Source organism: Hibiscus syriacus, unplaced genomic scaffold, assembly GCF_006381635.1.
Source record: "Hibiscus syriacus cultivar Baekdansim isolate YM2019G1 unplaced genomic scaffold, ASM638163v2 tig00110429_pilon, whole genome shotgun sequence".
NCBI classification, from domain to species: domain Eukaryota; kingdom Viridiplantae; phylum Streptophyta; class Magnoliopsida; order Malvales; family Malvaceae; genus Hibiscus; species Hibiscus syriacus.
The window spans coordinates 10,401,852-10,424,292 of NW_024062733.1; the positions used below are offsets into that span (position 1 = coordinate 10,401,852).

The window sequence follows — 22,441 nt, forward strand, 5'->3', positions numbered from 1 at the left end:
ACGAACTTGGACTATCACAACGAATTTGGAAAATCTTAACGCGAACTTCGACTATCGCAACGCGAACTTGGACTATCGCAATGCGAATATGTAAATCGCAATGTGATAGTCGAAGTTCGCGTTGCGATAGTCGAAGTTCGCGTTGCGATAGTCAAAGTTCGCGTTGCGAATCTGGAAACTGATTTGCGATACCGGAGATCGCGTTGCGAATTATCGATCGCATTGCGATTTAGTTGGTCATTTTGATAAATATAAAAAAAATTAATTAAAATTGTATATTATAAGATATTTTATATGATTGAGTTTATTTTCTCAAAAAATAAATTAAAAGCCTGTCTGCATATGAACGGCTCAATAATACCCCTTCTCACTCGCCAATGACCTGCGCTTTCTTTTCATTTCAATAGGCCATTTTCCGGTTCTCTCTATCGCCCCTCCCGTAGCTGTAGAGAGACTATTCCTTTCTTCTTTCTTTCTCCACAAATTTTTTCTTATCTTCCTTTATACTCTTCTCTCTCTTATATAAACTCGGGGTAATAGAACAACAAAAATACAACCATATATTGGAAGATAAAAGAATAATACGATGATGAAGTTACCTTGTATGAGTTCTTTGTTGTTGGTTTTGAGTTTGGTTTCTGTTTTTGTTTCTGGGTTTGGAAAAAGGCTCCCAATTCTGTCATTTGATGAAGGGTATAGTCAGTTGTTTGGGGATGACAATCTAGTTCTCCATAGAGATGGTAAATCTGTTCATTTGTCTTTGAATGAGAGAACAGGTTTGCTTCCCTCCTGCTGGTCTCTGGTTTTGATATTTCTGGGTTTAGTTTTCCTTGTTGTTTTAGTAAAAGGAAAGAAAACTTCATTGCTTTGTTTATGGTGTAAAAACAGGGTCTGGATTTGTCTCTCAAGACCTTTACTTGCATGGTTACTTCAGTGCTTCAATAAAGTTACCCGCTGATTATACCGCTGGAGTTGTGGTTGCTTTCTATGTGAGCTCATCGTTATTCAAGATTAATCCTTTTTATCTCCTAATTAATTGTATTATAAGGAAGATTGTTTGAAGCTTAATCATTTCGCTACTGCTGTTAATTCCCTTTTTTTTTGAAAGTATTGATAATAATTATCTTTATGGTTCATCTTGGAGTTCTTATAGTATTTTCAAAATCGTATTTTGTTTTAGCTTTCTAGTCCTTTATAAGTTCTTTTTTTTTGGGGGGGGGGGTGGTTTTGTTCAGAAATCTGATCAACATCCAGATAGAAACAAATACCAGATAATTTTACCTTTTAATATAGGAACCCCCTCATTAATATTTTTTACTACAGATGTCAAATGGTGATATATTCGAGAAGAACCACGACGAAATAGATTTTGAGTTCTTGGGTAACATCAGAGGCAAAGATTGGAGGATTCAGACCAACATTTATGGCAATGGAAGCACCAGTGTTGGCAGGGAAGAAAGATACAATCTTTGGTTCGACCCTGCTGATGATTTCCATCAATACAGTATTCTCTGGACTGATTCTCAAATCATGTAAGTACAAGAAAAAAAGCATCTTTTGTGATGAGTATAATGTTGTCCCAAGTTTCTTGTTCTGTGTTTTTTTGAAGTTGGTTAATCTTTTGTTTGCAGATTTTATGTGGACAATATACCCATCAGAGAGTTCAAAAGAACAGCTGCGATGGGTGGAGACTTTCCTTTTAAGCCGATGTCATTGTATGCTACAATATGGGATGGGTCTGATTGGGCTACTAATGGTGGCAAATATAGAGTCAATTACAAATACGCTCCTTACGTTGCCGAATTCTCCGACCTGATCCTCCACGGTTGCGCTGTCGATCCCATCGAGTTTTTGTCCAAGAAGTGTGACGCCACCTCTCAAAGTTTGGAACTCTCTGCTACCAATACCATCACCCCATCACAGAGAAGCAAGTTGGATAGCTTTAGGAGGAAGCACATGACATACGCCTACTGCTATGACCAAACCAGATACAAAGTTCCACCCATGGAGTGCGCGATCAATCCCAAAGAAGCCGAAAGACTAAAAAAGTTCGATCCAGTCACGTTCGGAGGAGGCAGGCATCACCACGGGAAACGACACCATCAAAGCCGATCTAGCCGGTCCGAGTCCCATATCATCTGAAATGAATAAAAAACAGAGCATTATTTGATTACATGTTCAGGGCATTATTTACCTCTCCTTTTCCACTCAGTTTGGGGGTCAGTTTGGTGTATAGAGGAGCGGGGGAGCAACGGATTATATATATTTTGTCGATGTGGGAATGTGTATAGTTCCATTTTTATCGTTGGTGTTTGAATTTAACGACGATTTTATGTACTTCCTAAACACCCTCATGGGTTCAATAAGCACTTTTAATTTCTGATATATATTTTTAATTTTTTCACCTGCAACATCAAACATTGATGCATTTCAATGGGAAAAAGTTTGGGGTTATCTGTATGTCTGTATGGATATATGAATATTGGGACATTGAGACATAATGTCAAAAGGGTAGTTGGAATCCAAGGTGACTTTTTGTAGGACAAGTGGGTCTGGGGGAGCCTTGGCAGCAGGTGTGGACTTTTAATGTTTTCGTGTGAAGAAACGTGACTCTGTTTCTGGGGATGGGAAAATCTGAAGAAAAAAACCCAAGTCCATGAATATAATTTACTGTAGTTTGGGAATTTAAAAAAGGCAGCAATTAGGGCAGTTGGGAGTTCGTGTCATATTTTCACACAACAATTATAAACACTGATTTTTGGGACACAAATTACAATCATTAAAAAGTAAAATAGTTGAAGAAATTATATAAATAATTAAACTTTTGCAAAAAGGACTAAGCACCATCAATAAAAGTCTAGTTTATAATTTCAATTAATGGGTAAAGCCTAATAGGAAAGAGGAGTTTAGTGGTGGAAGTCAAAAGATTTAGGCTTAGTTTGTTTTTGTGTAATTTCTTCAAATCTCTTATATCTTCGTCGCGTAGATCACGCGTAGATATTAGGTTTCGTAGACCGTTTGTTTTTTAGAATATGTAAACTCTTCAAACGTATACGCAAGCTCTTTTTGGTGCAGACATAATTTTATATCTTCAAAGGTATGTAGGAAAATTAAAATAATTAAAATATATTTTAAAATATATTTTAAAATATAAATTGATTTATTTTAAAATATGGATTGATTTATTTTAAAATATGGAAAAATTTATTTTAAAATATGGATTGATTTATTTTAAAATATGGATTGATTTATTTTAAAATATGAAAAAATTTATTTTAAAATATGGATTGATTTATTTTAAAATATGAAAAAATTTATTTTAAAATATGAATGGATTTATTTTAAAAATTTTATTATTGTAGTTGTATGGATTATTTAAATTTCAGTATTATAAAACTAAAATTATTTAAATTTCAGTATTGCAAAACTCTTTTAAGTTTAAAAAATCAGTTTATTTTATATTTCAGTTTATTTTAGCAATCTGCAGACGTTAAAAAACAAACAATTTTCTTCTTGCAGACTGCAGACTTTTGGTTCACCTCTTCTGCTGCAGATGTCTGCAGATGTGGTCCGCAGACTGTAGACCTTTTACCTATTCAAAAACAAACACTACCTTAATCAAGGCAAGCACACGATATGGTGACTATAATTAAAAACTTATTAAAACAATTTATTTCATTTTCGTCTCACTTTTTAACTGAATAAGAAATATTAAAATTTATTTGTTTGGTTAGTTTTAACAATCCAAACCATATAATATTAAAAGTTGAGAAAAAATCTAATTTTTCTTATTGTTATTGCTTATTTTCTCTTTCGTCTTTGTTGATCGATGACACCAATTTTTCTTTTCACTTCTTATTTGTTTGTTTAGTATTCTTTATTGTCATTTTCTTTTTTTATATTACATCTCTACTTTCTTTTGTTTTTTTATTTTTAATAAGTTTGCATATATGACACATTTTCTTATTTCTTTTAGCATGCTTTTCGATTGTTCGATTTTTTTTAATTTATCTTTTTTCAAAGGTTGATATTCTCTGTTTTGGACCATCGAATTGGATTTGGATACCCAATTTACGTTTGTAGATAACTTTTCACGCCGTTCAAGTCTGATTTGTAGTTTGTCAATGGTCTTTTAATAAATCGATCCCTTTTGTGGTTCGTTTATTGATGCTATCAGTTCTATTTGATATCTCTCTTTGTTCGAGTTTATTGGTTAGAAAATTTTATAAATTTCATAGCTATCCAAAAGCAGCCCCACATAAAATCGTGTGCAAAGTTGATGGAAAGCTACATTTCACTTCCTTTTTCTGCATTTGCTAACAGAGAAAAAGGAATTCAAATGGGGTTTTATTAGGGAAGGGTAAACTCGATATCGTCTAAACGTATCCCAACTTTTCATTTTTCTTAATATATCTGTGTCTAGTATCATAGTCTGAACACATATTCCTAAATGAGCCAACGAAGAATTTACTACCCTACGCAAACACATACACGATCATCGAAGAAAGGATGCATCAGCGGCTTACTGTCCCATACTGATGCTTGATATTTACGACTGAAGGAATTGTGTTTAGAACATGACATCTAATCCCGAGATTCAGCAGCCTCTTTTCTCTCTACGAGTTTGATGAAATTACGAACAATTATTTTGCCTTCGGAAGTTATGATGCTCTCCGGATGGAATTGTAAGCCCTAAAGATTCGATCAGTGTGTTAACGAAAGTAAAAGAATCATATCTACTTCAGACATAGCCAAATAAAAGCGAGTTATATAAATAACTCGTTCGACTTATTTAAGGAAGAAGTAAACACATAACTTTCATGGTTTTAGATGGCACAAACAACCAGGACTTCTCTTTTTTGATTCATAGGTATAACGTATCGGAGGAAATCAGTTCCAGCATAGCAATCAAATCATTGAACCGATTCATTACGAGTTAAAATGGATGGAAACTTTACCTGAAGATGCTTATATACTTTGTGCCAAGCGGCCATAACCAGTCCATCTTCTGTCCAAGTGGTAACCTCGAGTGTTTCCTCGGGAAAACTGTCCTTGTCAATCACAAGACTATGATATCTTCCAGCATTGAAAGGGCTGCGAAAGGCAAGATATAGTAAGCGTTGCTGATAATTGGGGTGTAATTAATAAAAATAAATTGGAAATACTCTCACTTGATAAACATAAATGACAATTTTACTTAAAAGTTGAAACTTGTTAAGAGAAGAATGATGTTAAAGAATCTATACTCCAAAGGTGTAAAGGAAGATTAAGAAATAAATATGAATAATTTGATAGCTAGACTATAGATTAACACATAATTAAAGCAGAGTTCAAGAATTTTAAACCGCGAATCACATTAGAAGAATCAATTAGTACTTTGATAATCCAACGAATAATCTATCTTCCTGTCAACACACATTTTTCGTCCTATTAGGATTCAAACTCCTAAAAATAAGATAAAATTTTAGGATTCAAACTCCTAAAGATATGATAGAATTTTGCTAGGATTCAAAAAATAGGATAGAATTTTATGATTTAAACTCCTAAAGATAAGATCCACAAGCACTATAAATAGCTATTGTAACTCACCATTGTAAGACACTATTTACACACAAAACATAGAGGAAAGCATGAGAAGATACAAAGGCAAAGCTATTGTAAAGGATTCGAAAAGGAAATAAAAGGTATCATTTTCTTTTTTTCTTTCTTTTGCATGTGCATGTTATTTTTCTTGAGATTTGGTTCGAATAACCCAAAACGTGGGTTGTGCTGATGACCAAAATGGGTGGGGTTTCGAAGTTTCGAACCTAGATCTACCCCGAGGCTTATTTTTAAAAACCGGTTTGATTTTCGATTAAAGGAGGGGAAGAGCTTTTTAAAAATCTATATTAGTCTCTTTATTTATTATATGGATATTTTATTCATTTATTTTTATTATTCATGTTATTATTATTATATGTATATATATATATATTAAATTATTTTCATTTGATTTTTTTTACTATATTTTATTATTATTATTATATATATATTTCTTTAATATTTTACTTATAAGTCTAATATTACTATATATATATTGTAATTATCTTTATCTAGTCGTATATATTCTTTATACTTTTAATAGTTTATTTATATACATATTATTAAATATATATATTCTTAATTATTTTTATTTGATTATTTCTTTCTTTATGTAATATATCTTATAATTTTATATATTTATATAATTTTTTATTATTTTCATTTTTTATTCATTATTATTATATTATTATTTTTTTAAAAAAAACCTTGTGTCTTTATCATTATTATTATTAAACATTATATTATATATACTACTAACCTAGAGGGCCCATTTTTTATCTTATTTCTTACTAAATCCCCCACTTTCGATGAATTGGGAGGGTAGTTTTTCTATTTTTAAGTATTTGGTGTACATATATAGCTTATTTATTTTATTAATACTTTGATATATATATATATATATATATATATATATATATATTTCCTTTTTTCAAATATTACTATATATAATTATTACTTTACTATTTTTTTTCTTATCTTACTTATTTATTTTATTTTTCCCTTGTATCTTATTTGTTTTCTTTACCTTGTTTATCTAACACATTTCTCAATTTTTTTTTCAAATCAATCAAGGGTAAGTAATTAGGATCGAAACTTTACCTTTTAATTTAACTTGTCATTTTTCTTAATTAAGACAACTGGAAATTACGTAGTACCGAAAGGGCGGTTCAAGGGTGCTAATCCTTCCTTGACCGTAACCGACTCCCGAGCCCGACATATTTCTGGTAAGACACAGATCATGTAAGAAATAGGGTATCCGATCAACCCATTTATTTTTAAATAAATGATCGGTGGCGACTCCAATCCACATTTTTCAAGTCGAAGCCCAATTCCGGGGCCCAACCGAAAGACGGTTGCGACAGCTTGGCGACTCCGCTGGGGACCAGGTAAGTGAGTCAGGCTAAGGTAATCTCCAGTTATCTTTTTAACGAAAAGGGTAAGTTTAAATTTTAAGGTAATATTCCGATCCTTTTTACTTACTTTTGATTATATTTTCGAGTAAATAGTTGGACTAATCGTTTTCTCATGATTTCAGCCTTCAAAGTTTTTTTTCATCTAAGGCTCTATACCCGAGCTCCAATTCCTTTTAAGTGGGGGTGAAAGCGACGCGTTCGTGTGAATTTATTCACCGTGTGGGCCTAGCAAGTAGCCTTCGGGATACATATACCTTATGCCTTCGTGTGAATTTATTCTCCGTGTGGGCATAAGTGAATGTTTCCTCTCGAGTTTAACTTAGTCCACACAAACCTGTGATGGGTTTAGGACTAAGGGTCTGGCAAGCCCAAGGGGGCACCGGCAAGGAGAACTCGGGTACCGTTTTTTAAAACCTAAACCGGGAGACCATGGAGAAATAGTGCCTACCCCGAAACCACATTCCAAAACCTAGGATTGTTTTTTTACCTTAACCATGTCTTTTTGTGTTTTTTTCTTCCGTCATTTTTTTTGTTTGTTTTTATTTTTTACTAACATTTTTGCCTTTGTGTTTGTTTTCTAGCATTTGCATCATTAGAAGAGGCTATTGATCCCTAAAAAGCGTTTGTTATACACAAAATAATTCGAATTAATGGAAAAAGGTGTTGTAATACAAGAGATTGAAAACGCTGAGGCACGACTATGGTCCGAGAAGGTTCAGAAAGAGAAGGGAGACAGTCTTCAGGGGAACTATGTGTCAGAACTGGTTAGTTACGCCGCTGTCAGCCTGAAACAGAATAATCTCCAAGAGCTGCGAAACATTTGGGACAGTTGGAAGAATGACAGAAAGCAGAAGTTCAGCTAACGATATGGTGATATCGCCCTCTTGATCCATGTCAAGACTGATGAGCCCTTACTCCGAGCATTAATTCAATTCTGGAACCCGGGATATAGTTGCTTCACCTTTAACCGGGAAGACATGGTGCCTACTATCGAAGAGTATACTACTCTACTGCACTGCGAAAGCATCAAACTAGAGAGGGCATATATTAAACATATCAAGAGTCAGCCTTTCAAGAACGGACTGGCCAAGATTGCAGGGGTTGATGAAAAGTGGGTGACTGATCGACTCCGGCACAAAGGTAACGGGCAAGGAATTGAGTGGATCCACATAAGGCAACTAATGAAGGACCACCCTAATGAATGGAAGACTATAGACCTTTTTGCACTAGGTCTGTATGGCTTGATCATCTTTCCGAAGGTTTTGGGATGCATTGACGCAGCCGTAGTAGAATTATTTGAACAACTTCCAAGGCGAGTCAACCCAGCACCGACCATCTTAGCCGAGACCTTTCGGTCCCTTAATCATTGCAGAAGAACTGGTGGAGGAAGGTTCATTGGGTGTGTTCAACTCCTTCAAGTCTGGATTCACAGCCACTTCTGGAAGACTAGCAGGGTTGCCTACTGCCGATTTAGCACTACGTATTCACCTTTGAGAGAGTTCATCACCATGATAGGACATGAAGGCGCTTCAAAAGAGAAATGGATGAAAGTCTTCACTCATCTTCAGGACCGGGATATTACCTGGAGAGCCCCCTAGTTGTTCCTCAGTGATGTTCTTTTCAAGTGTGAGAATTCTGACACTATGACCCTATTTGGACTTTGAGGTGCAGTTGGGTATGCTCTGTTGTTGGCACTTAGACAGTATGGGGCACATCAGTTTGTCCCAACAACATATGGATTATCTATATCAGAGTTTATGTATCACGGTGACAGTTATAAAAAGATGATCAAAGAAGCAGTCGAGTCATGGAAGAAAGTATCTCGGATGGATGTCTAGAAGATTTAGTCCGAACATACCTTTTATTGTTTTTATCTCTCTTACAAGATAAAACATTTTTGTCTGAATAAGGATTATTTATAATAATGGACACTTTTCTGGATCAATGCCTCGAACATTTCATGCATTCTTGCATTTTGCATTTTTGCCTTTTTGCATTTTCATCTACATTTTAAGCATTTTCACAAACATGAAATTAAGTCGTGAAGGGCTCGATGAAGCGAATTTAACCACATGGAAGCAAGATTGTAACAGTAGGAGCCTGATCAGCTGATTGTAGGACAAAGCTTGCCAGGATGATCTAAGAAAAGAATCCCCATATCCTAAGGGCCACGATGTTAAAGCTGCTAGCTGTTACCATGTAAGAAGCCCCAAACATTCCTCTGAAACCTGTAAGGCGCTTGCCAAAGAAGGGGGCATGGCATATACCATTTGCAGTTAGAGGATTGTTTTGTTTGAACACGTCTTTGATCTTTCGCTTAATCTGTTAAATGATTGAATTTATGCTACTTTCTAAGGTGGAGCAATTGAACAAATTTTAATCTTTAGTTCTTCGAATATTAAATGAATTAAGGATTCTTTTAATTCTTCAAGAATTATAGATTTTTGACATATGACAAGATTAGACCTTTCTTGTCCTGTCTCAAACCCCCAAAATGAAATACCTTGATCAAAAAGACCAAATTTTGACATTACCTCCCTTTGAAATTCTTGAACATTGCCTTTACCTTTATGATACACCCATACCTTTCTTTGAGTCAATAAGATCACACCACTGTCTTTTTAGACTCAAAGTTAACATTTTTTTTACCATTAAAACCCAAGACATTGAGTTGTTCATTTGAACAGGAGCATTCTTCTAAATTGGGGCATCTCGCGGGGAGCCTGAACATTGAGACATGTTGGGAGCAAGGAGCAACAAAAAACAATTCATTCGAAATAATCCTATCATGCATTAATTACACTGTTTTCATGTGAATAGTATTAATCATGCAAATCTATCCCCCTGGGGATACCTCTTTTGTGAGGACTTCCATGTATGAAATGATGAACGGCTTTCTTTCTTTATCCCTTCACAACAGGAGAAAAAATATATCCATTGTGTCCCCTTTTGAGCCTATAGTATTTTTCTTCTGATTCAACCCTAACCAAAGATCACCCTCCACACTGGGGGGAAATATAGAAGAAATCTGCTCACATGAGTGAAGACATCAATCCAAAGGAGATACCACGAGGTGGACCAAATGACAAGTGCAAAGATCCAATCAAGAAGAAAAAAGAAAAGAAGCAAAAAAAAAAACAAAAAAAAAACAAAGAAAAAAGAGAAACAAGAACAAAAAGAAAAAAGGAAAAAACAAGAATAAAAAAGAAAGAGGAACAAAAAGCACATGCAAATATTTCCTAAAGACAAATGGCACATCAATCTTCAAACTATGAGATTAATCAAGCACAATCATTCTCGAATCTCTGAATCACTTCACTCGAAGATCATGGAACATCCAGAGAAAATCCAGAGAAACACATATGAGCAGATCCAAATTGAGCAAGACAGGATTGAAGGCATCAGAATGAATTGATCCTTGGTTCAACACCCTGAAACACTTGTTTGGGCCTATTTATCCTTTTCTTTCATAACCATGAACTCTGGCCTACATTACGTGCCTTAAAAGTCCCTTATCATATATGGATTTTTAAACAGAAGAGACTATCTTCAGATTTCATCCCGCCCATCAGGATTAATCTTTGTTTGCAAAAAACAATGTAATTAATGCATGGTAAAGAAAAATAACAAAGGGGGGTTCAAGACGTACATCCTTAATAGCGTCTTGAAACCAAAGGAGAGTTCGAGTTGAAAACCTGAAAAGGCGGCTCGAATATAAAAATTGTGCAACTGAGGCGATCACATAAATTCCTTGATAAGGCATCGCACAATCCGAGTGCGACCACGAATACTGGGAGTCGAAGAACACTTCCAGTAGAGGAGCATGCATGCTATCCCATCAAACCTTTGAGCATCAAATGCCAAACCTTTGAGCATCAAATGCCAAACCTTTGACCAAACACAATAACCTGAGACTTTTTATCCTTTCCTTACTTGACTATCTCCCAAAGATAGCTTGGATCTTGGCAGTTGTCAAATAACCATAATTTATTGAAGGATTAACATTGTAATTAATTCTTTGATATCCGATGAACTCTAGTTTTATGATTCGTCTCAATTGTAAAACCGTGATAGGGGCAATATTTTTAAAACTTGAGATTAAACATTTTTTGAAACTCTTTTAATTGATATTTCATGACTTTGAAAATAAAAGAGAAAGAAAAACATTTTTTTTTCAAACAAGACAGTCTCTCTAGAGTGGATCTTGGTAAATGACATGTGACTCTCAAACACAAAGCTCATGCTTAGAATCAATGATGAAGCAAGAAATGAGGAACATTTGGGGTATCTTTGAAGATTCAACATCAAATATTGGGGCATTTTTGGATATTGAGGCATCTTTGGGGATTCAACATCCTAATGCGAATTATCAGACCTTTTTCAGGAGATAAAATATAACCAATTCATGTTACATGCATCTTATGCATATATTTTAGAGCGTCATATCTATCATTTTCTTTCCACGTACATAATTTTTACAGCTTTAGAGTCAAGTTCGACTTCAAGACGAAGGATACTCGATTCAAAAGCACCTTTACAGATTGATGTCGGTTGCTTAGCTCAGCAGCAAGAAGCTACACTTCAACCAACTCGACAGATAGAAAGATCGACATTCATTTTTAGATTCGACATTTCCAATATAAATTCTGTCTCGCTTGAGACAGTCTCATTTAATGCAGATGATTATCTCACTTGAGATTGCTTTTTTAAAATAGACTTTGTCTCACTTGGGACTGTTTTACTCGAAAGAAGATTTATTTCACTCATGATTGTTTTTCTTAAAACAAGATTTGTCTCGCTTGAGACCGTTTTCACTAGAAGAGTTTTGTCTCTCTTGAGACAGTTTCCCTTGAAACAAATTTTGTCTCTCTTGAGACAGTTTCTCTTGAAACAAATTTCGTCTATCTTGAGACAGTTTCCCTTGAAATAAATTTTGTCTCTCTTGAGACAGTTTCCCTTGAAACAAAATATTTGAATATGTTTTCTTTGAAACAAATACCGTCTCCCTTGAGACAGTTTCTTTTGGAACTAAGTTTTGTCTCTCTTGAGATAGTTTCTCTTGAAACAATTTTCGTCTATCTTGAGACAGTTTCCCTTGAAACAAAATCTTTGAATTTATTTCCCCTAAAACAAATTTTGTCTCCCTTGAGACAATTACTCTTGAAACACAAAATCTTCAAATTTATTTCCCTTAAAACATAATTTTGTTTCCCTTGAGACCGTTTCTCATGAAACAACAGATATCTTTGAGATCGTTTCCCTTGAAACAAATTCTATCTCTTTCAAGACAACTTCTTTTGAAGCATCATCTGAACCGTTACACTCAGCTCAGGCACACACTTGAGATGGTCGAGAAGCATTTCTCAAATCAAAAATAGAATGTGCACATCAGATTTGAACATTTGAAGAATTCAAGATCAGGGATCAAAATTTGAAGATTCAAGAATCAAGATTCCAGACAGGCAACTGGAGATCGAGATTTCTCTCCAGAGCCCCAAGATAACATATGTTGCATATGCATTTTAGGCACACCTAAGAGAATTGCATCCATAGCATCACATATATGCATAACTTTTTCTGGTTTTAGCTAGAGTCAATTTCAACTTCGCGGCGAAGGATATTGAACTCAAAGCGACACGATTTGCTCGAGAGTGGATTTCAACTTCACGACGAAGGATATCTAGCTCGAAGCCAAACTTCACAATAAAGGGGTCTCTACGGTTTCAACTTCACGGCGAAGGGAATTGTGTCCACCCGCAACATACAATACTTGGATTTCAACTTCACGATGAAGGATATTCAAGTCAAGGCTCAACTTCACACGAAGGGGCCATCTGCGATTTCAACTCCACGAAGGAGGATATCGTGGCACTCGAGGCAACACAAGTTCAACTTCACAACGAAGGGACGGCTGGTTGTCAACAAACAACTTCTCAATTTCAGAGCCAATTTCAACTTCACAACGAAGGATATTGGACTCCAGACAACGCAAGTTCAACTTCACGACGAAGGGACCGCTGCCTGTCAACAACAACTTCTCAATTTCAGAGCCAATTTCAACTTCACAATGAAGGATATTGGACTCGAGACAACACAAGTTCAACTTCACAACGAAGGGACGGCTGGTTGTCAACAACAACTTCTCAATCTCAGAGCCAATTTCAACTTCACAACGAAGGATATTGGACTCCAGACAATGCAAGTTCAACTTCACGACGAAGGGACCGCTTCTTGTCAACAACAACTTCCCAATCTCAGAGCCAATTTCAACTTCACAACGAAGGATATTGGACTCCAGACAACGCAAGTTCAACTTCACGACGAAGGGACCGCTGCTTGTCAACAAAATTTCATTCAGATTCAATTTCAACTTCACAACGAAGGATATTGGACTCGAGACAACACAAGTTCAACTTCACAACGAAGGGACGACTGGTTGTCAACAAACAATTTCCCGGTTCCAGAGCCAATTTCAACTTCACGACGGAGGATATTGGACTTGGAACAATGCTACTTACTTGGATTTCAACTTCACGACGAAGGATATCAAACTCAAAGAAGGATTATCTGCCATCAAAATTGTCGAGTTCAACTCCATTCAGCTCGATGACACATCAATCGCACTACTTTTCGGTTGCAGTCGAGGTTTTCAAGTCGAGAAGAGGACCTGGGTTAGCCGTGCCTTAGTGAGAAGAAACCATTTTCAAACAGTATAGCTTAAGTCAAGAAAAAGCTATCTGTCAATGAAGATTTCTGAGTTCGATTCCGATCCAAGGTCTTTAAACCGAGAAGAAGACCGAAGGGTAACGGGAGGCCACGTGCTGATTCAAATTCTGAACTACGGCTTTAATTTCATATCATTTCAAGATGAACTCGACTTAACGATGGAGGAGTCATCCGTAACTCAATTCGACAGGGAGTTATTGAAACATCACAGTTAATTTTCAACTCCACTGAACGAAAAGTGTGTCTTTTAATCTTTGCCCTATCCCCGTTACACGACTATGGGCAAAGAGGGGCAGCTGTCAACACACATTTTTCGTCCTACTAGGATTCAAACTCCTAAAAATAGGATAGAATTTTAGGATTCAAACTCCTAAAGATATGATAGAATTTTGCTAGGATTCAAAAAATAGGATAGAATTTTATGATTTAAACTCTTAAAGATAAGATCCACAAGCACTATAAATAGCCATTGTAACTCACCATTGTAAGACACGATTTACATACAAAACATAGAGGAAAGCACGGGAAGATACAAAGGCAAAGCTATTGTAAAGGATTCGAAAAGGAAATAAAAGGTAGCATTTTCTTTTTTCTTTCTTTTGCATGTGCATGTTATTTTTCTTGAGATTTGGTTCGAATAACCCAAAACGTGGGTTGTGCCGATGACCAAAATGGGTGGGGTTTCGAAGTTTCGAACCTAGATCTACCCCGAGGCTTATTTTTAAATATCGGTTTGATTTTCGGTTAAAGGAGGGGAAGAGCTTTTTAAAAATCTATATTAGTCTCTTTATTTATTATATGGATATTTTATTCATTTATTTTTATTATTCATGTTATTATTATTATATATATATATATATTAAATTATTTTCATTTGATTTTTTTACTATATTTTATTATTATTATATATATATTTCTTTAATATTTTACTTATAAGTCTAATATTACTATATATATATTGTAATTATCTTTATCTAGTCGTATATATTCTTTATACTTTTAATAGTTTATTTATATACATATTATTAAATATATATATTCTTAATTATTTTTATTTGATTATTTCTTTATTTATGTAATATATCTTATAATTTTATATATTTATATAATTTTTTATTATTTTTGTTTTTTTATTCATTATTATTATATTATTATTTTTTTAAAAAAAACTTTGTGTCTTTATCATTATTATTATTAAACATTATATTATATACTACTAACCTAGAGGGCCCATTTTTTATCTTATTTCTTACTAAAGCCCCCACTTTCGGTGAATTGAGAGGGTAGCTTTTCTATTTTTAAGTATTTGGTGTACATATATAGCTTATTTATTTTATTAATACTTTGATATATATATATATATATATATATATATTTCCTTTTTTCAAATATTACTATATATAATTATTACTTTACTATTTTTTTCTTATCTTACTTATTTATTTTATTTTTCCCTTGTATCTTATTTGTTTTCTTTACCTTGTTTATCTAACACATTTCTCGATTTTTTTTTCAAATCAATCAAGGGTAAGTAATTAGGATCGAAACTTTACCTTTTAATTTAACTTGTCATTTTTCTTAATTAAGACAACTGGAAATTACGTAGTACCGAAAGAGCGGTTCAAGGGTACTAATCCTTCCTTGACCATAACCGACTCCCGAGCCCGACATATTTCTGGTAAGACGCAGATCAGGTAAGAAATAGGGTATCCGATCAACCCATTTATTTTTAAATAAATGATCGGTGGCGACTCCAATCCACATTTTTCAAGTCGAAACCCAATTCCGAGACCCAACCGAAAGACGGTTGCGACACTTCCCCCTTCTCATCATAATACATGAGATAACTTTTGCCATGCATAACACCGTAGGGAGCACGGACTATCTTTCCTGCATTTTGCATCGCAGTCAAACAAATCACGTCAAAATCCAACAAGCAAACAGCTAAGCTTCCATGATAAACATAAATATAAATACTCGATTTAGCTTTCTTAGCTTAAATATTTAAATCCATAGAAACACTAACAACTGTTACAAAAGGTAACCTAGAGCACTCACCTCCATAAGCCTCACCAATGCACTGCAACCCCATACAAACACCAAATAAAGGTACAATGGGTCCAAGTTCCAAAACTGTTTGCAATGATATTCCAGAATCTTGGGGTGCTCCTATATTAAGGACAAAATAAAAAAAATATAAACCATGCTTAAACATAACAGATTCTTATGTTTCATTCAATTATAGTTTTAAAATATAGAGCGAACTCTTACCTGGACCAGGGGAGATAAGCACCCCCCTAGGGTTTTTCCTACAAACATAACGAGAAAAGTGTCATTGGATAGAATATATCGAGAATATAACTTGGAGAAGAATCATTCATCATCCAAGTAACTCTCATGTTACATGAGTGGATTAATAATAAAATATTACACCAGTAAAAGGCTTAGTTCTTACCTTTTCAACTCTTCTACAGTCAACTCATCATTTCGATAAACCTCAAAGTGACATCCAAGCTCTCCCAAATACTACAACATTATAGGCAAGCTTTGAGGATATTCCATTCTTAATCAAGGATACAACTTAGAGCAAAGAGAAAGATAAACCGAGATTTTTCAAAAATATTGTATATGCAACATTTCAAGTTCTGAAAATTCAGTAATTCAACTCTTATTACTCATTTCGTAAGGCGACAATAAGTTGAACATTTTCTTAAAATGAGAAAGACAAGAACGGGATGAACCACACTTGCTATCTAGTATCGACTTTCATCGGTCAAGACCGTCAAACTGGACCTCCACCATAAAAAATACCAAATCGAAATCAACACAGTATAGGAACATTTAGCAGGAATCACTTTCAACACATCATGATTCATGTTGACAATTAGCCATAATGAAATTACAACAATTTTAATATAGCTAAGATTGAAGAACCTCATTTGAAATTCAAAACCCCTGGAAAAGGACTTTAATTATATACCAAAAACAACGAATTGTCAATAGTAAAAGAAACCATTCCTACACCATATACATTCAGTACATTTTCTTCCTATCATATCCGTTTAATTGGTTTCTTAACTTTAATTAAACGATCAACTCTTGCCTAACAATATTCGATAAAAAAAATAAAAGTATTCTCTACCAATCAAAGTAATTTTTCCTAAATATTTGTACGCTACAGCAACTAAGAATCAATTAAGGACAACTTAGAGAAACTTGGGGTCAAACGAAAATTACACAAATTTTGAATAGGAAACCTGGCAAAGATTGTAGGTGAAACTATCATAATTGTCAATGACGATAATGGGACTCTTGCTGTTTTTATCGTCTTCTGAAATTGAAGATTTTGTGTCGGATACTGCCGATGCCAATGTAAGTTTTCCTACAGCTCCAGTTCTCTTTTTCGGTAAAAAACAAACACCTGCAAAGAACAATAAAACAGATAAAAGAACAATCCTTTGATACTCTGTACCAAAAAAGAGAGAGAGAGAGAGAAAACCCAAGATAAGATGGAGAGGAAAAAAGAGACTAGGTAAAGGAGAGAGCTTGGAGAGGCGAGACAGAGATGGGTTTTGAATAGTTTTACCAAAAAAATGAAGGATTTGGTTGAACCAGAGTTGATTGCGTTATGAAATTAGCTGCCATTTTTCTTCTCAGAAGTGATTCTGGGAAAGGAAGCGGATTCTAATAGATCTGCTATACTAAGGTGTAGAATTTTTTTTTTGAGTAAATTAAGGTGTAGATTTTTGTTTATATAGGAGGGGTCATCCGTTGACCGTTTTGTTTAGTCTTGAAATGGAAATGTGGAAAAGGTGGATATGGTGAAAAATTGTGGTTAATTAAAATCGGTGAGGTTGTTGTCATGTTATAAAAAAATAGGTTTAATAATACTAACAATTAGTTGATATAGTAAGATGAGACACCAAAATTTTAAGCAAGGTCAATGGTTTAAATTCTGATGTTTGTGTTTGGAACAAATTGAGTAGGGATGATCGCCTTTGTAACGGATTTCTGCAAAACCTGATATGAATTAATCGATCAATAAATTTTATATCAATAATTAATTAAATAGGTATAATAATAAAATTATTCTTGAATATTTGTTCAAATAATTTTTTTGAAATATTTTAATCTAAAATGTTTTGAATTTTAATCAAAATGATCCATATTGAAAGTAAATTGTTAGTCGACTAAAAAACAATTACATATTACTAATGTGATATTTTCACATATTCTTAATTATTAATATATCATATATCATATCACCAAAGTAACAATATAACATGTATCACATCATTTAAAGCAATAATATAATATATATTACACATTTAAATTGATGATATGTCATGTATTATGTCACTTAGGGGGTGTTTGGATCAAAGAATGTGGGATTCCCATGGGAATGGAATCCACATTCCCATATTTGGTTAGCCGGGAATCTCATTCTCGGTAATGTTTTATTACCAATAATAGATTTTTGGGGTATATTTCCGGGAACATCATTACTTCCCTTTCCTTAGGTATTGTTGGATTACTGTCGTTTTGGACTAAAATGCCCTTAAATTTTCTCTCTCAAATATATCATTCTTCTGTCATTGAATAATAAAAATTCTATGAAGGTTAAATTACAAATTTATCCTTAAACTATTTTAGATTTACAAAAAAAGTCTATAATTAAAATTTTATATGAAGTTCAAGTGTTAAAATAAAATTTTACCCTTTCATTAAACCTTTTTATATTTTCAATTTTGTAAAAAAATATATAAATTTAATGAATTTAATTTTTTTAAAGGAAAATATATAAATATTTTCCAATTTGTTAAAAAAACAAATATATAATAAGGACAATTTGGTAAAATATAAATTCCAATAATCTTTTATTCCTTTAACCAAACACGGTAATCTTACATTCCTGCTAAACCAACCAAACACAAAATACAACATTCCTAGTAATCCTATTCCCTGATAATCTTACATTCTTACTGGTAATCTTACATTCTGTGAACCAAACGCACCCTTAAGGTGTTATTGTTGACTGTGCATATGCTACATTGTCTAAAATGATGATGTGATATATTATATCACCTGAAATGATGATATAATATATTTTAATTCATTAATTAAGCACATATAGAAGTATTACGTCAACAACATACATTCACTGTTAGTTACATAACTATTCTCATCTAATATGAGTTATTTTAATAAAATATATTAAAATATTAAAATATTCTAAAAGTATTGATTAACGTGATCATTTAAACAAAAATTAAGGTTAATTTTAATATTATATAAAAAATATTACAAAAGGTTAAAATATTTATTTTTTAAAAAAAGTAAAAATGTTAATAGCATTGATGTCTTGTATATTTTTCTTAAATATTTTAATGCCTCGATTCTTTTTAAATGTCTACATCACTCCGTAAATTCTTTTAGTAGAATACTAAAACGAATAGAATTCCTCTATCTATCTTGATTTTGGTGTCTCTATCAGGATCTACTGGATAGCGGTCCAGATATATGAGAGTAACTTCAGAAAATAACATCAAAAAGTGAGTTCAAAATCTCACAATTTAATTAACATAATCAAGACTTTAAGCGATAAGCAACGTAAAACAAGACTTTTTGTTCATAATTTGGCAAAAAAAAAAAACTACGAAAGTAGACTCATGACGTCGAAAAACATAGATATATAAGTCTTTAAAAAAAGTTAACATGTTAAAGTTAACCGTCAAAGTCAACGGTTAACACTCAATGGTCAACAATCAATGTTCAATGGGTCGCGTTTGGTTTGGTCAAAATGGTCCATGATTGGTCAGATCGGTTCAGCCGATTTGTTCCAGCGTTAACTGATTTGGCCGATTGAGGAGATTAAGCCGCCTGGAGCTAGGGATGGAAAATGGGCGGGGTGGGTACATATACCCCTTCCCCCTATCCCCATACCCACTTAATATTTTCGTATCCACCACCTACCCACCACCCACGATGAGTAAAGTTTTTAAATCCACACCCGCCCATGCAGATACATTCTCAAATCCATCTCCACACCCACTACCTAATTGGATAACTACCACCTATCCTGTACATATTTGTACCCGCTCATACCCACCAATTTGAGATATAAGAAACTATGGTATTCAATTCTAAAAAAGTTTATACCCTAACTTTTGGTTAAATTACAAGTCACGTCCTATAGAATCTTAAGATTTACAAAATAACCTTTGAAATTATACTTAAATTCATAATGATCCAAAATCTATATGGTGGATAGTTAGTGGGATGGCGAATATGAGGTGGGTGGATGCGAGGTGGGTAAAGTCTCAGACCCATCACCTACCCACTACTAACAGTGAATATGACTTTTTACATCCACACCCGCTCATTACCCACTAAACTTGTATCCATTCCCGCCCCAATTGGAGCGGATACGATGCGAAATCCACGAAATTGCACATGTCTGCCATCCCTATCTAGAGTAGTTGCACACTCGCATGGCAGCACATGTAGACATTTTTTGTGATCAATTTTTTGACGGAAAATTCCAAAAAAAAAAATAATTTTACGTACGGGGAGTCATTTACAGAGGTCAGTTTACGAAAAAGAACGTCGAAAATTTAGTTTTTAACAAAACTCAAAACTTTTCCTCCTCAAAAAATGCTAACACTAATGACGACAGAAAACCAAGACCACCAGGTAAACGGGAACGACACAATGAACAATAGGGTGCCGACGGTACACTACACGACCAACTGAAGAACGACAAAAAAGAAATTTAGCAAAAGTGATATGGAGAGGTTGAGAGAGATGAAAGAAAGAAAGTATAGAAGAAAAAGGGTTTGCACAAACTGGGAAAAGAAGGGAAGAAGGAGGGGAAAAGGGTTTTTAAACAACCCTTAGGCTAATTACGTTAATAGTCCTCTACTTTAGAGAAATTATAAATTGATACTGAAGTTTCAAAACATTCTAAATTTAGCCCCTGAAAAATGGAAAGTGACAGAGAAATTGGTCATTGGTTGATTTGAGGATGTTTCCAATAGCTAGAAAGCTAAGGTAACACATTCACAACTTCTTCATACCATTTGTGAGTCAATGGAATGCATCTAGCTAGTGAGTAACGAGTTTATGAAACATGAGTAGGCATTCATTGTAAATCTTGATTTAAGGTGTTAATCAACATGTTTAATGGTCTATCATGATCCCTACTATTATACATAATATTTTACTAACACTAAGACAACTTAGTGAAACTTTTGGGAGTTTTGAGAAGTCAATTTTGTGCCCAAGTACATAATTTTTGGACTCGAGTATCGGTACCGGATGAACAAGATCAATATTATTTTTTGGATAGCCTAAAAATAAGGAATTTTTAGACTGGGGGTATCGATAAACGTTCATCGGGTATCGATACCATTGGACTAGTATTGATACTTAGGGGGAGTATCGATACCCATTTGGATTTGAAATTCCAGTAGCTAATTTTGGTATCGATACTCATGGGAGTATCAGTACCAATGGTCTCAATACTCTCCTTAGGCGTATCGATATTGGGTTATTTTTTAAAATATCGAAGCCAAATTTAGTATCGGTACTCGAGATAGTATCAATACTCTAACTCAGAAATATCAGTACTCAAATTCAGGGTATCAACACTACCCTTTTTCTTTATAGTTTCCAATAGTCGTCAGTATCGGTACCACAGGGTGAGTATCGATACTTGGGGGTCAGTACCGATACTTAGAGGCTCAGTATCGATACCGTCATACATTTTTGGGTAAGAAACCCAAGGATTTTCAAAGTGAGAATTGAGGGACCAAATAATATGGCATAAAACTATCCTTGTTTGATGCTCAGAAAATAGACATGACACCCGAGTTACTTTAGTAGATGACGATTATCTTATGAAATAGAATATCAGGATATACCTAAACAAGTACGCGAGACACTTCTGTGTTTAACTTGGGCGCGAGGTCTGAACACTCGCGAGGGGTGGGTTAGCCTAGTGTTGTTTCCGATATAGAATTTCGGATTTCATCTTAGGTGGGCTAGAGGGGTGTGTGTCTCGAGATGTCGTAACCCTCCGACCGCACCATGATGCCTACCCTAGTGCATTGTGCAGTATATGTGTTTACTTACTCCCTTTATTTTTACTTGCTAGCATGAGTATTTAATGAACACTCTTAGTATGATTTAGTTATTAGTATGTCACTGGGCCAGTGAGCTCAACATTCGAAATTTGTTCCCGTGCGCAGGTTCTTAGGAGGAGCATCCGAGGAGCTTATCACGTAATTAGCATTCTAGACAGTCCGAGTAGCAGTAAAGTACGTCTTGAGTCTCTTTCTTTAGTGGGCATGTATTATTCATAGGCCCTCTTTTACTTGAGTCATAACTTTATTTTGAAAACTCAAATTATTTTGATATTTGTATTTTAGGAGCTCCCATTTTTAAACTTAAATATTTATGTTGATTTACATTTTATGGTATGGTCTTTAAATGGCGTCTTACAAAAGTTTAAAAGAATTTTTTTGGATTAGCCACTACTATGGTCTCGTGTGACATTCTAATCAGTCGACCTCGAGTCGTATCGCATTAGGGTGTTACATTAATTACTCCCAAACTCGTTTTTATGGAAAGTAGACCAAACATTTTTTTAATAATTTTTAAGTTAAAATTTTATTAAGATAATAAAATATTTTTGAGTGATTCAGTCACACCTTAAATAA

The 22,441-nt window shown here is 34.1% G+C and overlaps 2 protein-coding genes across 2 annotated transcripts; one reads left to right on the plus strand and one right to left on the minus strand.

Moving 5' to 3' along the window:
• Positions 1–438: 438 nt before the first annotated feature.
• LOC120125150 (probable xyloglucan endotransglucosylase/hydrolase protein 28) lies at positions 439–2,335 on the plus strand. Its single transcript, XM_039143645.1, has 4 exons — positions 439–776; positions 889–989; positions 1,324–1,532; positions 1,632–2,335. The coding sequence occupies exons 1-4, from the start codon at positions 587–589 to the stop codon at positions 2,140–2,142; spliced, it is 1,011 nt and encodes a 336-aa protein (XP_038999576.1). The 5' UTR covers positions 439–586; the 3' UTR covers positions 2,143–2,335.
• Positions 2,336–4,584: 2,249 nt separating this feature from the next.
• Positions 4,585–20,126, minus strand: LOC120125041 (anthranilate synthase beta subunit 2, chloroplastic-like). The gene is made up of 8 exons (XM_039143552.1): positions 20,108–20,126; positions 16,979–17,142; positions 16,177–16,247; positions 15,993–16,030; positions 15,780–15,890; positions 15,527–15,611; positions 4,959–5,094; positions 4,585–4,692 (listed from the first exon to the last, which is right to left on the minus strand). The coding sequence occupies exons 1-8, from the start codon at positions 20,124–20,126 to the stop codon at positions 4,585–4,587; spliced, it is 732 nt and encodes a 243-aa protein (XP_038999483.1).
• Positions 20,127–22,441: the final 2,315 nt, after the last annotated feature.